The sequence below is a fragment of the Amia ocellicauda genome, chromosome 8, assembly GCF_036373705.1.
Source record: "Amia ocellicauda isolate fAmiCal2 chromosome 8, fAmiCal2.hap1, whole genome shotgun sequence".
Lineage (NCBI taxonomy): Eukaryota > Metazoa > Chordata > Actinopteri > Amiiformes > Amiidae > Amia > Amia ocellicauda.
Genome location: NC_089857.1, coordinates 33,455,020 through 33,470,134, shown reverse-complemented (window position 1 = coordinate 33,470,134; position 15,115 = coordinate 33,455,020). Strand labels below are relative to the sequence as shown.

Sequence of the window (15,115 nt, the reverse complement as noted above, 5' to 3'; positions counted from 1 at the left end):
TTTGATACAGGAAAAAAGGGCCGCATAGGAAATGCAACTTGTAAGCTGTTGGGTTGAGCAAAGAGGATACATCCTCACAGTCTTTGAATATGACGTCTGATCTTGAATATTGTGCTCGATCTCAGAATGTATCAGAGACAGAGACCTTTATCACACAGGAGATCAATGCAATCTAAACCAAATTATTACAAAAGGTGAGTATTCTCTGTTCGCATATTATACAACAATATATTGCACACCTTGCAATATTTAAAAAAGTACACCTGTCATTTCTATTGCATTATCAATTGTTTTCAAACAGAAGCTTTAAAATCCCTTTTTTTGGAAGCTAAATCAATTAAATAACTGGGTGTAAGGGCCGCTTTCAGGAGCGGTGTGATTATCACCCAAGATGGCGGGCGGCTGGCTGAAGTTTGAGAGTAACTATGGGGACGTCGACATGTGGTGTGAACTGCGCATCGCCTTCGCGCATGGGCCCGCCCCTCCACTTCCGGTGTGTTTATTTCAGGAAATAACACTGTGGCTTAGACTAGAGAGTTTCCAGCCCCTTTGACAACATGGTGACTCGGGAGTGAAGACAGCAACATGGTGTTCGAGTCTCTGGTAGTAGACGTGCTGAACAGGTTTCTGGGGGACTATGTGGTGAACCTGGACAGCTCGCAGCTCAAACTAGGCATATGGGGAGGTAAACCTGCACCACATTTCACTGGAGAGTCTGGCACAAGCGCATAGGCTTTTCCGAGACGGAGGTTAAGCCAGTTACCTACCAGCTGTCAGTGTCAGAGACTGATGCCGAGATCTGTCTATATTAGTGGCTGGCATGACCAAGTTAGATGCACTGTACCTGTGCCCACCATGCATAACTTCTATTTTCAGACGCCCACAATCTGTAATGCCTTTTAAGACACATGCATACACTCGGGCCATTTACGGATTTCTATCGGTCATGCTGTTTCACGATGGGCTGTGCTTGTGCGTTTATCGATGCACTAATTTTGCTTCAAACTTAAGCTCTCCGCTGTTGTCCTAACCCGGTTCTGGTTTAAATGGCAGTGGCTCAGTATTGATCAGTGGTCCGTTTTGTAAAATATACCGATCACAGTAAGCTTTAGCGGAGATTAGCTGGCTTTTGTTCCACTTGATCGCAGCGAAAATGTAAGCATGTTGTAGTCATCACCCGAGGTGTGTTTTCGCCTTCCTCCACCCCGCCTGGGCTGAGCCGCACACACGCCTCATGGTGTCAGTTTGTAGTTGAAAGGTTGACACAGTGACTACTTGTGTTAGGATAACCTTCACGATCCTCCATGATGTCGTACGAAAAATAATCTGTAATGTGTATTGTCCTGATCGCTGTTTTGCCTGAATATATCTGGCATCTCTCCCTGGCCGTCTCCACCCCGCCCTTACGGTGCGCTGGTGTAGTCACTCTGTTCACTTGGTTGTTCATGCCTAATTGGGTCAAAAAACAAGTTAGAAAAGGGAGGAAAATACAAATGAGACCTTTGCCGAAAATGACTCAATAAATGAATCCTCTTATTGTTACATCTCAGTATTATAAATATCTGTATTATCAAGGCGATGAACTACAATTGTCGGTGTGTTATGTTTTAAAGTGTTTGGACTTTGAATATGTTACATATGTTTTATTGATCTTATACACTAACTGTTTTATTATTGTGCTGCTTTTTGGGAAAGTCATAATTAAAATTTAAGCAACACTAAACAACTTTTAGTGCTAAATGACTGAAGTGTGTGTGTGTGAGTGGGTGGGGGGGGTGTTGCTTATTGGATATCTGGCTGTCTTTTTAGCATGTTTATTACATTTATATTTTTGTACATGCTAGTCATTTTTGTTTATTTAAAATGCTGTGTTTTGGGGGTGTTTATTTCAATTGCTGTTGTTTGCATTGACTGGAAAGTGAACCTTACAGTACCCTGCAATAATTAGTTATATTATGATTATTGCAGAACTTGTTAAATTAACATTATGACCTTAATTTCTCTTATGAAAAATCGTTAATCATATTTTGTTCTATTTGATTAAGCATTCTCACCTTTTGACCTTTGCTATAAGATAATCTGTAAAATAAATATTTGATTCTTATGGGTATACAGTCTGTAGTGAAAGGAGCATGTGATGTCTCACTGAATGAATGCACAACACTTAATGAAAGTGTTTGCTTTTCTGTAAGGGAGTGATCATTCAACCTATGTACTATTATCCAATATTACATATTAATGTATTGGCTTACTTCTGTCAGTGTTTTCTGTTTGATATTTTCTGTATTTTGGAAAGTTTCCTAAAGTACTTTTGAATAAATAAAGAGTTGTTTAACTGTAGAACCTACATCAATTTGATTGTGTTACTCTTAAAATCTAGGCTAACTGTAAGACACGAAGTGTTTTGATTCTACAATGTCTGAGTACAGCAACACTGACTCCACTCTGAAATCCTATCAGGCTGCATTAAAGAGGCCCAAACCCGAGGGATTTTGATGGAATTAGCCTGGTGGTGTACATTTATAGAACACCAGTATCAAGAATTGTCATTTATGAATCTATCATTGTGCGAAGAACCAAATCTGGATCATTACATCTACTAAATTGTGAACTCCTATTATTCTGATTAAGTATTTACATTATACAGATTTATAAATTGTTTTCTAAGGCTGGTTCATTCTTCTATAGAAAGGAAGTAATCAATGTAAATGACATCATAGTTGTATTCAGTAACCTTGGTCTGAATTATTTCAAAAACATTGCTTGTGCCAATTCACCCAGTTAAGATTCAGTTGCATGCAGTGAATGCCTTTTGAGATCAGATATACAAAAATAATGTCAACAGATGTTTTATTCTTAGTATTTTCTTACATAATTCCATTCCAAAAATAAATGTAATCTTTGAAATATAACACAAAACTTTTTCCTCTAGTTGCTGCTTATGTTTTTAGAAATATGTTTGGGAGGAGGATGTTTTGAAGTTTGTTTCTTTGTTTGCATCATTATACATGAAGTCTTAAGTTAATGGTAGTTGAATTCACTTCACAGGGATTTGACAAAACACTAATGTATGTCTACTAAATCACTGACTTACTGTATAGGCCTATATATCTATATACATGTGTGTATTATTGAAACTATGCATCTCTTGTAGTGCCAATAACAAATAACAACAGCAGCCTGATAACCATGTAAAGTATTTATTTTGTCTGTACATCAGTAGTTTGCTTTCATGCTATGAGACCTTTATTAATCAGCACATCATCACTAATGCTTTTTTTCTTGCAAAAGTGAAAGATGATAATTTCACTTAATTTCCGGGTGTATATGTGGTTGAAAGGCCATTAGAGTAGTAGTTTATTTTATGTACTTGTGCAAATTGGACTTACTCAGAGATGTTTACTTGTAGTTTAAATGAAATGCTTTCTCACCACTGCATCAGTCAACTTATTTCAGTGTGCCACCGACTTGTTAGTTGATTCATGGTTCTAGATAACCCTGCCAGCTGCTTTTTTAAAGGAATTGATCTCAAGATGATTGCACTCAAAGATAATTTGGCCTTGCAATGTGCCTTATTTTTTATTAACAACTTAATTAATGTAAGGGTACAACTTTGTGATTTGCGATTTGTGGGTGGGGACACAGTTTTGATTGTGTCCAGTGCCTAGAGTTGACTGCTTTTCATTGTAAGAGTTTAGTTGATTATGACCTTTATTTGGACAATTGTTTATGGCATTGTATTTTCTAAGTAGTGTCAGTTATAGTAAGCTCAGGCATGGAGCTGTTTGTTGTGGAAACATGAGTACTGTTGTGTACAGACATCATCTTTCAGCTGCAGAATTATTATAATACATAGAAAGTACATGTATATGTGTTCTCCCTTTTGCTGTCTGCTATAATAAACTTACTGTAGCTGCATTTAGTTTGTAATCCCAGAAGAGATGACGCAAAGCCATATTTACTCAGAAATGTAACCATGATTTTGAATGTGACTAAATATGTATCATTTCCAAATGCAACTGCAAGTGAAACTGACTGTTCGAAAGAATTTAAGGGGACAATATAATATTGAGGACCAGACATCACATATAGAACAGTTTAAATTTGATACTTGAGGCAATCAACAGATTTGCGGTGTGGTCTGTTCTGTGAAATTTCAGTTTGTTTGAATACTGTTGTACATTGTCATGTAATGTACTTTCGCTTTCCAAAATAAATAAATGAACGACCTGAAAGTCATGAACTTCTATTACCTTCAGTATGACAGGTAAACAACACAACTTTATAGCAAATACACAGTGGAAGAGCTAAAGCGTCATTAGACTGGCATTAAAAAAAAAAGAAAGTTAAACTTAATACATATTTTCATGTGCCTCAGGTGCCTTGGATTATTATATATTTGTAATTGGTCTTAACACCTGCATTACCAAATATCACAAAATATTATTCTTCCCTAGGTGATGCTGTGCTTAAAAATCTCGACATCAAAGAAAATGCTCTGGTAAGTCTTCAACATTACCTTAATAATGTAGGTTACTGTGCAATTCATTTTCTTCAATGCGGGATAGCTATGCAATGTCATATTCCTTTTTCCTTGCTCATAATTTGCTAATATAAAAATATTAATATTTAAAAAGTGCATGTTTTTATTTCAGAGCCAGCTGGATATTCCATTCAAAGTAAGAGCGGGACACATAGGTAAGATGCACATTTTCATTCTTCTGCATCTGACATTCCTCAAATTAAGTGTACGTTATAGTTCCCTACAGTGCGAGACACGGCTTATTTATGTATTTATATTTGGCTATTTATAAACGTTGAGTTTGTAAACACGTCTGATTCGGCTACCTCCTACTCCACAACTTGCCAGCATTTCCCCCCACTCTTCAACTCGCCACACCCCACCCCACCCCACCCCACCCCATCAACCAAATTAAAGGTAGCGGTGCGGGACTAAAAATGAACTGTGATGTAAATAGTACACTGTTGTCAAGAATATCACAATAGAAACTTATTTAGAGCATTGACTTTAGTCTTTGTGGCAATGACCAATTGATGCAGTACTATTGAGCACTGCATGCATGCTAAATCTGCTATAGCTGGCGATACTGTCAGTAGCTAAGTTATATATATTTTTTCTCTGAGGGCTTATAGATGACATAAATATAATTGTGAGGCCTCTCTGCTTCCTGTTTAATACCCCAGTTTTTCTGTGGAGCTCACGAGTCCTCTGGGAACGAGCTCTCCAAATGTAGGAAAATTGATACTGATGTGAGGAATCTGCGTAGTAGCTAGTATTTCAAAATATTCTTTCATGGGTTGCTGCGCTTTATTTAATGGCAACCATTTATCACTGACACATACATTTATGTGCTGAATTTAGTGAACTCTTACTCCAAGTTGTTGTCTCTAGATTTTTCTACCACAGAATCATTATGTCCCCTTTTATTATTGGTATGTTCCCACAGAATAGAAAAAACCTTTTTTTTTTAATATTCCATTCAAAAGACAAATAAGAAGTACATTAGGTGATTTCAAATCATACAATTATGATGATTGCTCTGTGTGTGGGAGCTTTTAATAGTGAACCTGCAGCACAGGAAGATAGAGACTACTTAAACTAGTGAAGGATGCCTCAAATATAACTGATATGCACTGGTTAAAATATTGAAGGCTGTGGGCACAAGGCCAGAAATGCATGCATTTAATTGATCAATATATCAATCTACAGCACTGTACAGTATTCCAGCTGCTATGAAGCATGCTTTGTATTTCTGATGGCAGTTAGCCTTTCTAGTGTCTGCTTTTAGTTTTTACACTGTCCATTATTTGATCCATGATACACTTCCGTTGTTATACTACATAATGAAACCCTTCACACTTTTTCTAATGTTTGTTTTTCTCAGGAAAGCTTGAGCTGAAGATACCATGGAAAAACCTGTACACTCAGTCAGTAGAAGCCACGCTTGATGAAGTCTACCTTCTCATTGTTCCTACTGCCAGTAAGATATTAATTCACAGAGTACCTGATTTGTATTAATTTTGGCACAAACACACACTGCTAAAGCACTCCTAGCTACAATGTTTCCAGCATTGTACTTCTCAGATGGTGCAAACTAATTTCTCTTAGAGTCATTATTCTGAAGAGCAATCCATCCTGAAAAGTTACCCAACTGAATGTGCATGATACTGTGGCAGTTTTCCCATGATTATACCATTTGCTTTGGTTTTTCATGGTTTCTCATAGTTTCTATCATGGTTATTGTATCCCTGCATACTTTACAATTAATTAATCACACTCTACTTTGAATTTAGAATAGAAAACTACAGTGCACATGTATAAGGGATGATTAAGACATTTTGCAGAAACTTGTTTAAAAAGTGAATACAGGTGTGAATTATGTTCTAATGCATTATGATGCCAGAAAACACTAAAAAGCAAATGCAGATCTTAATTTGTACAATTTGGGTTGTTTTTGTTTGCTGTTTATAGTATTTCTTCACATGACTGCATTTTATGTAATATTATTTTTTAAATAATTGAATTTTGACTGGATATCACAGGCATCAAACCTGGATTGCTCAGAATCCAGTAGCAATACTAGCTCGATAGCTTTTAGCTAAAAGAATTACTTATGATGTGATTTATATTGCATCTGAGGTAAATGCAGTTAAATGTTCTTGTTTGTAAAACTATAACATGTTCCACTGCTTTTTGACAGATGTAATTTGTGTTTGTTTTAGGCATAAAATATGATGCAGAAAAAGAAGAGAAACAGCTGCAAGAGGCCAGACAAAGAGAGCTACAAAGAATAGAGGAGACGAAACTGAAAGCAGCAGAAAAAGGTAGATTTCTGGAGACTCAAATGATGAAAATGATTCTTTATGTGCATCTCAAACAAAATTATATTTATGTAACATGGATAGTTTTACATAATCTCTTAAGGTTTATATGCAGTTTTCTGTTTTTCTGTTTGTGTATAATTGTTTTAAACAATGTGTGTAACATGTTTCTTCTGTAGATGTATTTCAGTGTAAGCTTGCAAACTCCTTATAAATGTCTGATACTGAATGAAAAAATAATTAAGTAATGAATGTTTTCTTTGTACCCAGAAAATCAAACCATAGAAAAACAGGACACTTTTGTTGAAAAGCTGGTCACCCAGGTAATCAAAAACCTGCAGGTGAAGATATCCAACATCCACATTCGATATGAAGATGATGTAAGTATTTGGGTTTCTAAAGCAATTAACTACTATTTTTTTATGTACTATATATTAAATAAATTACATGTTCACATTTTATTTTTCAGATCACCAATCCAAATTCACCTCTGTCGTATGGCGTGTCACTTCAGAATCTGAGTCTTCAGGTAGACTATGTTCATAATTAAAGATACTTTGGTCAGTAAATCTTCCCTGCCTGCCAAAATCAATTGGCTGGAGAACAAAGGTGTGGTGTGTCAAGAAGATCCTCGGTTCTACCCAGTTTGCTGCAACTTTATCAAGGAAAAATGCAAACTAGAAAACTATGGTATTTTTTTAAAATACTTTTATTGTGACATGAAAGAGAGTTTTGGTTTGTTTTGATATTATTTACTTTTCTTTTTGTTCAGACCTATTCCCTCAATGAACATTGCATAGTGCTGGAAATCATGACCTCCATTGCTTTCCATTTTATTTAATCTGTAATTTAATTCATCTGTGTTTTATGTATTTCTGTAGACAGCAGATCACAATTGGAACCCATGTCTACTAGACGAAAATGCCAAGTTATTTTTTAAGGTAAATGTTACTCCAGTTCTATTGTTTTTACTTATTTGGTTGTTGTCAATATTCATTATTTCAAAAATCTTTATTTCAACTGGATTTTATTTAGTTTTTCATAGGGTATGAGGGATGAAATATGTTTGCACTGCAGACTTTTATACATGTTGGGTGATGTTTTGTTTGCAGCTTGTTCGTCTGGATAATCTCTTTGCCTACTGGAATGTTAACTCCGAACTCTACTCCAATCATAGCTCTGAAGAAGCTCTGGTGAGTCATCCTTAATTATACTGCTTTCAGGTTACATTAATTCCTACTGAATATGATTTTGTTGCTGCATACATTCCTCTTGAACAGTACCATGTTTGTGACATTTCCTATAATAATATGTAATGACACAGCTAAGCAATAATATGATTTCGATGTTTCTGGATATAACCAATTTTTTAAAGCTCTGCTCGTATACAGTACTGTGCTAAAGTTTTAGGCAGGTGTGAAAAAATGCTGTAAAGAATGCTTTCAAAAATAGACATATTAATAGATTATATTTATCAATTATCTAAATGCAAAGTGAGTGAACAGAAGAAAAATCTACATCAAATCCATATTTGGTGGGACCACCCTTTGCCTTCAAAACAGCATCGATTCTTCTAGGTACACTTGCACAAAGTCTGGGATTTTGTAGGCATATAGTCATGTTTGATTAAACAATTATACCAAACAGGTGCTAATGATTCAGTATGTAGGTTGAAACACAATCATTAACTGAAACAGAAACCGCCTGGTACACCCATCTACTGTCTTGAGAAGTCTGTTCAGAAGTGGCCTTCATGGAAGACTTGCGGCCAAAAAGCCATACCTCTGATGTGGAAACAAGGCCAGGCAACACACGGGAACACAGGAACCGGGGTGCAGAACAATGGCAGCAGGTGCTCTGGGCTGATGAGTCTGAAATATTTGGCTGTAGCAGAAGGCAGTTTGTTCGCCGAAGGGCTGGAGAGCGGTACACGAATGAGTGTCTGCAGGCAACAGTGAAGCATGGTGGAGATTCCTTGCAAGTTTGGGGCTGCATTTCTGAAAATGCAGTTGGGGATTTGGTCAGAATTAATGGTCTTCTCAATGCTGAGAAGTACAGGCAGATACTTATCCATCATGCAATACCATCAGGGAGGCATCTGATTGGCCCCAAATTTATTCTGCAGCATGATAACGACCCCAAACATACAGCGAAAGTCATTAAGAACAAGGAGTCTTGGAAGTGATGGTATGGCCCCCACACTGCCTGATCTCAACATCATCGAGTCTGTCTGGGATTACATGAAGAGAGAGAAGCCACTGAGGCTGCCTAAATCCACAGAAGAACTGTGGTTAGTTCTCCAAGATGTTTGGGCCGACCTACCTGCCGAGTTCCTTCAAAAACTGTGTGCAAGTGTACCTAGAAGAATTGATGCTGTTTTGAAGGCAAAGGGTGGTCACACCAAATATGCATTTGATGTAGATTTTTCTTCTGTTCACTCACTTTGCATTTAGTTAATTGATAAATATGATCTATTAACATTTATTATCTATTTTTGAAAGCATTCTTTACTTTACAGCATTTTTTCACACCTGCCTAAAACTTTTGCACAGTACTTGTGCACAGGCCTATGTAGTTGTATGTTATTTTGCTATTTAAAACCTTATAAATTGAGGGTAATTTTAAAATAAAATCTAAGCAGTACAGAAGGCTATTAATAATAATAATATTAATTTCATTATTTTTTTACCCTTAGAAATGCCTGAAGCACAGTGTTGCAATGCACAACTTGATACCACAGGACTATGATTTTAGTAAGTACTACTCTTGTCTTGCAATATGTATTTGTTTATTTGTTTGTTTAATTTATTATATTGTGGCTGAGCCCAAGAGTGTCGAGTTGATGTTTTGTGAACAGTAGGCAAGGAGTGTATTTATAATGGCAAATAATGGAATTTTTAAAAGTAGATAACTTAATTACTTTCAGAATCTTTCAGAGAGTTTCTATATCAATATTTGCAGTTCCAATTAAATACTTGACCTCTTACTGGAGTTTTGCAATCAACATAAAGGGTCCTAACTTCTTTCAAATCACTGTTCATTTCCAGTATTTCGTCCAATATCCGCAAGAGCTAAACTCCGCATGAACCCACGTTCAGATGTTGACTTTTCATCACCAAAAGTGGACTTGGTTGTTAACCTCCCAGAAGTTGCTATTGAGCTTAATAGACCACAGGTAACAAAATTAATTATATTTTAATTGTACTGCTGTGTATTTCCAGGGTAATTAATCTAGTTAAGCCAGAAACTGAGACTTTTGTTGTCATATTTTTGTCCAGCAAAACGTTTATGATAAAAAAAGAAAAAAAAGAGAGTGTTCAATTTCAAGTTGGTACAGTTTGATTTATGTCATATATTTAAATGCAGTATATGTGTTATGGTAAATGTGTGAAAATGGTAAATGTATAATCTACCAACCAGGCGGTAAATGTATAAATTGACTAGGTATATATTTACCGGTGCCATTGGAAATGTGTATTTGCCATGGATAATCTTTGCATCTCCCAGTTGATGTGGACAAAGACGCACATTTGAATGGCGGCAAGTCAGGTGCGCTTACACTCATAGTTGCGATCCAGATCAGTTTCACTCAATTGCACAGCTCCGAAATTAAGGTCATTATGCAGAAAATAGTAATTAAAATGAAAATAGTTACCCTAACCCTATCACACATCATTTTTACTGAACTGTTTGCTCATTATCTCTTGTAGGTTGAATTTCCGTATAGGCTACAGACCTATCTGATCAAATGCAGAACACCAAACTGCACTTGCATGTGAATCCGATTTGTTTTGTTGATCTTTAATTAGACCTATATTAAATTAATTAAAAGCCTTTATACCGGTAGCTTCTTGTTTTTACATCAACATTTCATTTGTTTGTTCCATTTATCTTAAAAATAATAAAATAATAATTCAAACAACAATAATTGTTAATTTAAACATGTCAAAGCAGCCTATGCCTTTCATTGTTTCTGCTGCTAACTGATAAGATATATAGTTTTACATTTTGTCAATTGTCTGTATGAGTAGTTAGCAGACTATTTGAAACGTGCTAGACTCCACTTTGTGATTCACAATACATGATATTCATTTAAGTTTATGGAGTGATGTCTTATTTCTGTTATTTAATTATCAAACTAGTGGACTAGTCTTCAGGATAATGACAGTGCTCCTGTGGTGTTTAATTTCAAGCATTAGCCTATAGTCCAATTTTGTCCTTATTCTACATGTGTCATTGTTTATGATCAGATAGGTCTGTAGCCTATAAGGAAATTCAGCCTACAAAAGATAATAAGCAAACAGTTCTCTAGAAATAGTCTAATGTGTGATAGGGTTAGAGTAACTATTTTCATTTGAATGACTAGTTTCTGCATAATGACTGTAATTTCGGAGCTGTGCGATTCAAGCACACCTGATCTGGATCATAGCTGTGAGTGTAAGCGCGCCTGACCTGCCGCTGTTCAAATGTGCGTCTCTGTTCACATCAACCAGGAGATGCACAGATTATCTGTGGGAAATGCACATTTCCCGTGGTGCCGGTGAAGAGTTGCAGAAAATGGCATGAAACTCTGTGTGTGGTAGAAGGTTGGTTCTTTATTCCAGCAGCTGCAGGGGAGCCTGACAGGAGAAGTTTCCTCAGACAGGACAAGTCACATTTGGTATTTTATGGGTTGTGTACAAGACAGAGTAGACAGTTCTTTCCTTCTTGATTGGTGCAAACAAGCTTACTAAGCAAAGTGTAACTAATTAACAAGAGACATTTAAATTACTACATAGACTTTATGAATGAATAACCTCTTGGTCAAGGATGCTACACACAGCAAGTTTTGTTAAACAACAAGATGCAGGGCAACAACAGAATGCAGAGTCTTAGAGAAAAGATAGCTATATTTGAAATGATGGAAAAAATCTATACTATTGAGAGAGGCTGTGTCAGCCCTTGCCGGGTCCAAAGAGTAACAGAGAAACAGAGTCAGCTTTAAAACTCTAGGAATGTGAAATATATCTAGAAATATTACATTTAGTTCTTCAGCCGGTAAATGTATACATTTTACACATTTACCACAACATAAACCCAATTCACACTGAAACAATTGCCGGATATTTGACAGCAATTTGGATGCATTTTGTTGCCAGCAAGGGTCCTAGTCTAATTGCCGGCAACGTGTCTTGTGTGAATAGAGCGGGGAAATGATTGGCGGCAAATTCGGCGTCAATCCTTGCGTGTCGACGCCGTGTGTCAGCTAACTGATGTAACCAATCAGAGTAGGGGAGCATTTTTGAGACTACAACACAAAGGTTAATCTACCTTAGACCAAGAACTTGTGACCATCACTAGAAACGGACCGGGTCGTTAGAAATGGCGGAGGTTGAAAATAATATAGTCGCAGCAATCATGAGTGTTATTGATGAACCAACAGGTTAGCGTATGTAATGCTAACTATTGTTACACGTCAGATGTTATATACCAATAAATCATGCAAAATATATTATCTCTATACAGACAAATATGTTACCCCCTCACACCAGGTTCGTTTCGAACAAAATCGGTTCGGTTCGCGCCTTGTGAACGTGCTCAGTTCGTAACTTGGGTTCATTTTCATGATTCACTTCCGTGTTTTCTCAGGACTCCGATCATATTGCAATAATCAAGGGAGCTTGGTTCCTTTTGTATTAATAAAATACCGGATATTTACATTTTACATGATTAGTGCATATAAGAAAAGGCAGGATAATGCCTACAATAACAAATACATATGACGTTAATAGTAACTACATGCAGTAGTCGAACACATTTGACAGTCTACTTCTCATACAACCGAATAATACACGGGCACGTTCACATTGTGCAGGATGTGCGCAGATCTGACCGGCAAAGCGATTCAGTTTCAGAATCTGTGATGATTGTCAGTATCATGAACGCATCCAATATTTAACACACTGTATGCAGTTATTGAACACAACAATATGCTGCTATACTTGTGAATATTATAAACAGTGTTGCGCTGCCGAGTTTTGATTGTTTTGCCTTTATACAAATATACAATAACACAGTGTGACGTCCCCTAAATATCCATCTAGCAGTATGTTCACCTTTAAACATATAGTGCTACTTTACATAATACATTAAATGAAGGTTTATATCAATTCATTATTTCTGTCACTTATTTTCTCACACAAACGAAAGTACAAATAAGCTGCAAAATGATTGAATAATGACTCTCTCACACGCAGCATCTTTAGATAAAATTGTACGCTCTGATGTATTAACTTTAATTTGCATTATATTCCATTTAGAAAAAAAATTGAAATACCTTTGTAACACCCTCGATGAATATACCCCAATATCCAATTGTTGTCAGATTACTGATGTTACCATTAACAATAACTAAATGAACAAATACAAATGCGCATGTTATCTTAACTGGTACTGTACACATGTGAAATGTGGAGTTTCTTTTTTAAAAATAACTGAATCCGTCCTGCGTCACATTCAAGTTTTCCAATCAAACTGAACTCAGTAATTTTGCCAGCTCTTTCGTTGTCTTGCTAATTTCGTTTTGTTTTGTTTTGTTTACCAGTTGAAATCTATTGTTCAATTGCTCTGTGATCGCTAGGTCCAGTGACCACACCGCAAAAACACACAACCATGCAGCCTGTTGAACTGCTCGTAGTGTGAATACACACCTAGATTGACTTATCGTTTGCTTGGTAGTGAGACCGAACCGACCCGGCGCCCTAATTAGGACCAATAGCCCAGTAAACACAATGGAAGGAAACTGGCAAAACGGGGAAATGATCGAAATTGTACAGACACGCCCAGAGTGTTTTCTGTGTGAATGGGTCCTTGCCAGCAATTTTCCGGCATTCAAAGCCAGTGTGAATTGGGGGCAACAGGAAAAAAGCCGGCAAACATTGGCGGCAATTTGCCGGCATTTCAGTGCGAATGGGGCTATACCTCCTTTTGAAGGATAATCTTCCTGCATAAAATGACTAAGCTTGTACGTACAGAATTGTTACATTTCCTAATTTTGTGGTATTCTTTTTTAAGTACATAAGCATCTTGGAGCTTCTTGGATCTGTAGACATGATGTCACGGAATTTGCCGTACCGGAAATTCAGACCTGAGGTTCCTGTTCACATGCACGCTTATCACTGGTAAAGACGTTTTCTTAATATGCAGATACATGCTCTTTTTATGAATAGAAATATGTATTATACTTCACTGTGTGCTGTAGGGGGAAAAAAAACTCAAATGCTTGATTTTTTTTTTTTTATATGTGTATTTATTTATTGATTTTATTGTTTTTTTTTATTGTCATTATGATTGTCTAACCAGGTGGCAATATGCAATAAAAGGCATATTGGAGGTCAATGTAAAACCCAGTCTTCATATGTGGTCATGGCAGCATATCAGAAAGCACAGACAGAAAGTGAAAAAGTACAAGGAGTTATACAAAATGAAGATAACCAATAAGAAGCCATCTGACGAACTTTTAAAAAGTCTTGAGGTTTGTAAATATTTTATTACTATTATTATTTATGAGGTGCCTTTAGTACTAACCTTTCTAAAATCAAACTAACAAAAATATTATAGTTTGTATGAAGACTGTTCTCTGTATTTTCAGGAACCTGAAAGAACGTTGGATTTATTTAATATCACACTAGCCCGTCAGCAAGCCGAAGTGGAGGTACGTGTCTCTTATCTCGTATCTCTAGACTTTAATTTGATTTAATATTTTATAATCGATCAATTTGAAAATGTAGAGATATCATGGTTTCTGGATCAGAAAGGACTTCAACATTGTGTAGAGGTAAAAAAGTGAGGACTTTCCTTCTGTAGAGAACTGTAGCTGGTTTAGTTCCTCACATTTTATCAATCTTTATCTCTTATCTGTCTATAACTCATGAAGAGAGTCATATTCTCTTTATTTATTTAGTGTAAGCTCCTGCCTGGGGCTTTGTAGGGGAGCTAATGTACACAATTGACTCCCCAATTAAGACTTTCACATCTGTGGCCACTGAAGATCTTGAATATTATTACAATTCATATATGTTGTAGAAGTCTGGCAATGGAAACTTCAATACAAAAAAAGCATGCATTATTTTGGAACTATTTATTAATCACAGGCCACAAAGGCCGGCAAGAGAATCTACAGACCGGGCATGAAACCAGAGGAGCAGGAATCGGAGGGCTGGTTTGGCTGGATGTGGGGCTGGTCAAGAGAGAAGGATGCACCAAAGAAAGATGTCAAGTCTGGAGGCAAGTT

At 36.5% G+C, this 15,115-nt stretch overlaps 1 protein-coding gene across 3 annotated transcripts in view; it reads left to right on the top strand.

The window, feature by feature from the left end:
• The first annotated feature begins 504 nt into the window (after nt 1-504).
• Nucleotides 505-15,115, top strand: part of vps13a (vacuolar protein sorting 13 homolog A) — a 57,756-nt gene continuing 43,145 nt past the window's right edge. For all 3 annotated transcript variants that reach the window (XM_066711112.1, XM_066711111.1, XM_066711113.1), the window contains exons 1-15: nt 505-685; nt 4,458-4,501; nt 4,656-4,698; nt 5,907-6,002; nt 6,745-6,846; nt 7,114-7,223; nt 7,313-7,372; nt 7,725-7,784; nt 7,956-8,036; nt 9,539-9,596; nt 9,891-10,018; nt 13,897-14,003; nt 14,185-14,356; nt 14,474-14,536; nt 14,976-15,108. In XM_066711112.1, coding sequence (XP_066567209.1) covers nt 586-685; nt 4,458-4,501; nt 4,656-4,698; nt 5,907-6,002; nt 6,745-6,846; nt 7,114-7,223; nt 7,313-7,372; nt 7,725-7,784; nt 7,956-8,036; nt 9,539-9,596; nt 9,891-10,018; nt 13,897-14,003; nt 14,185-14,356; nt 14,474-14,536; nt 14,976-15,108 — 1,357 coding nt within the window. In that variant the 5' untranslated portion in view covers nt 505-585. The remainder of the gene's footprint in view (nt 686-4,457; nt 4,502-4,655; nt 4,699-5,906; nt 6,003-6,744; nt 6,847-7,113; nt 7,224-7,312; nt 7,373-7,724; nt 7,785-7,955; nt 8,037-9,538; nt 9,597-9,890; nt 10,019-13,896; nt 14,004-14,184; nt 14,357-14,473; nt 14,537-14,975; nt 15,109-15,115) is intronic.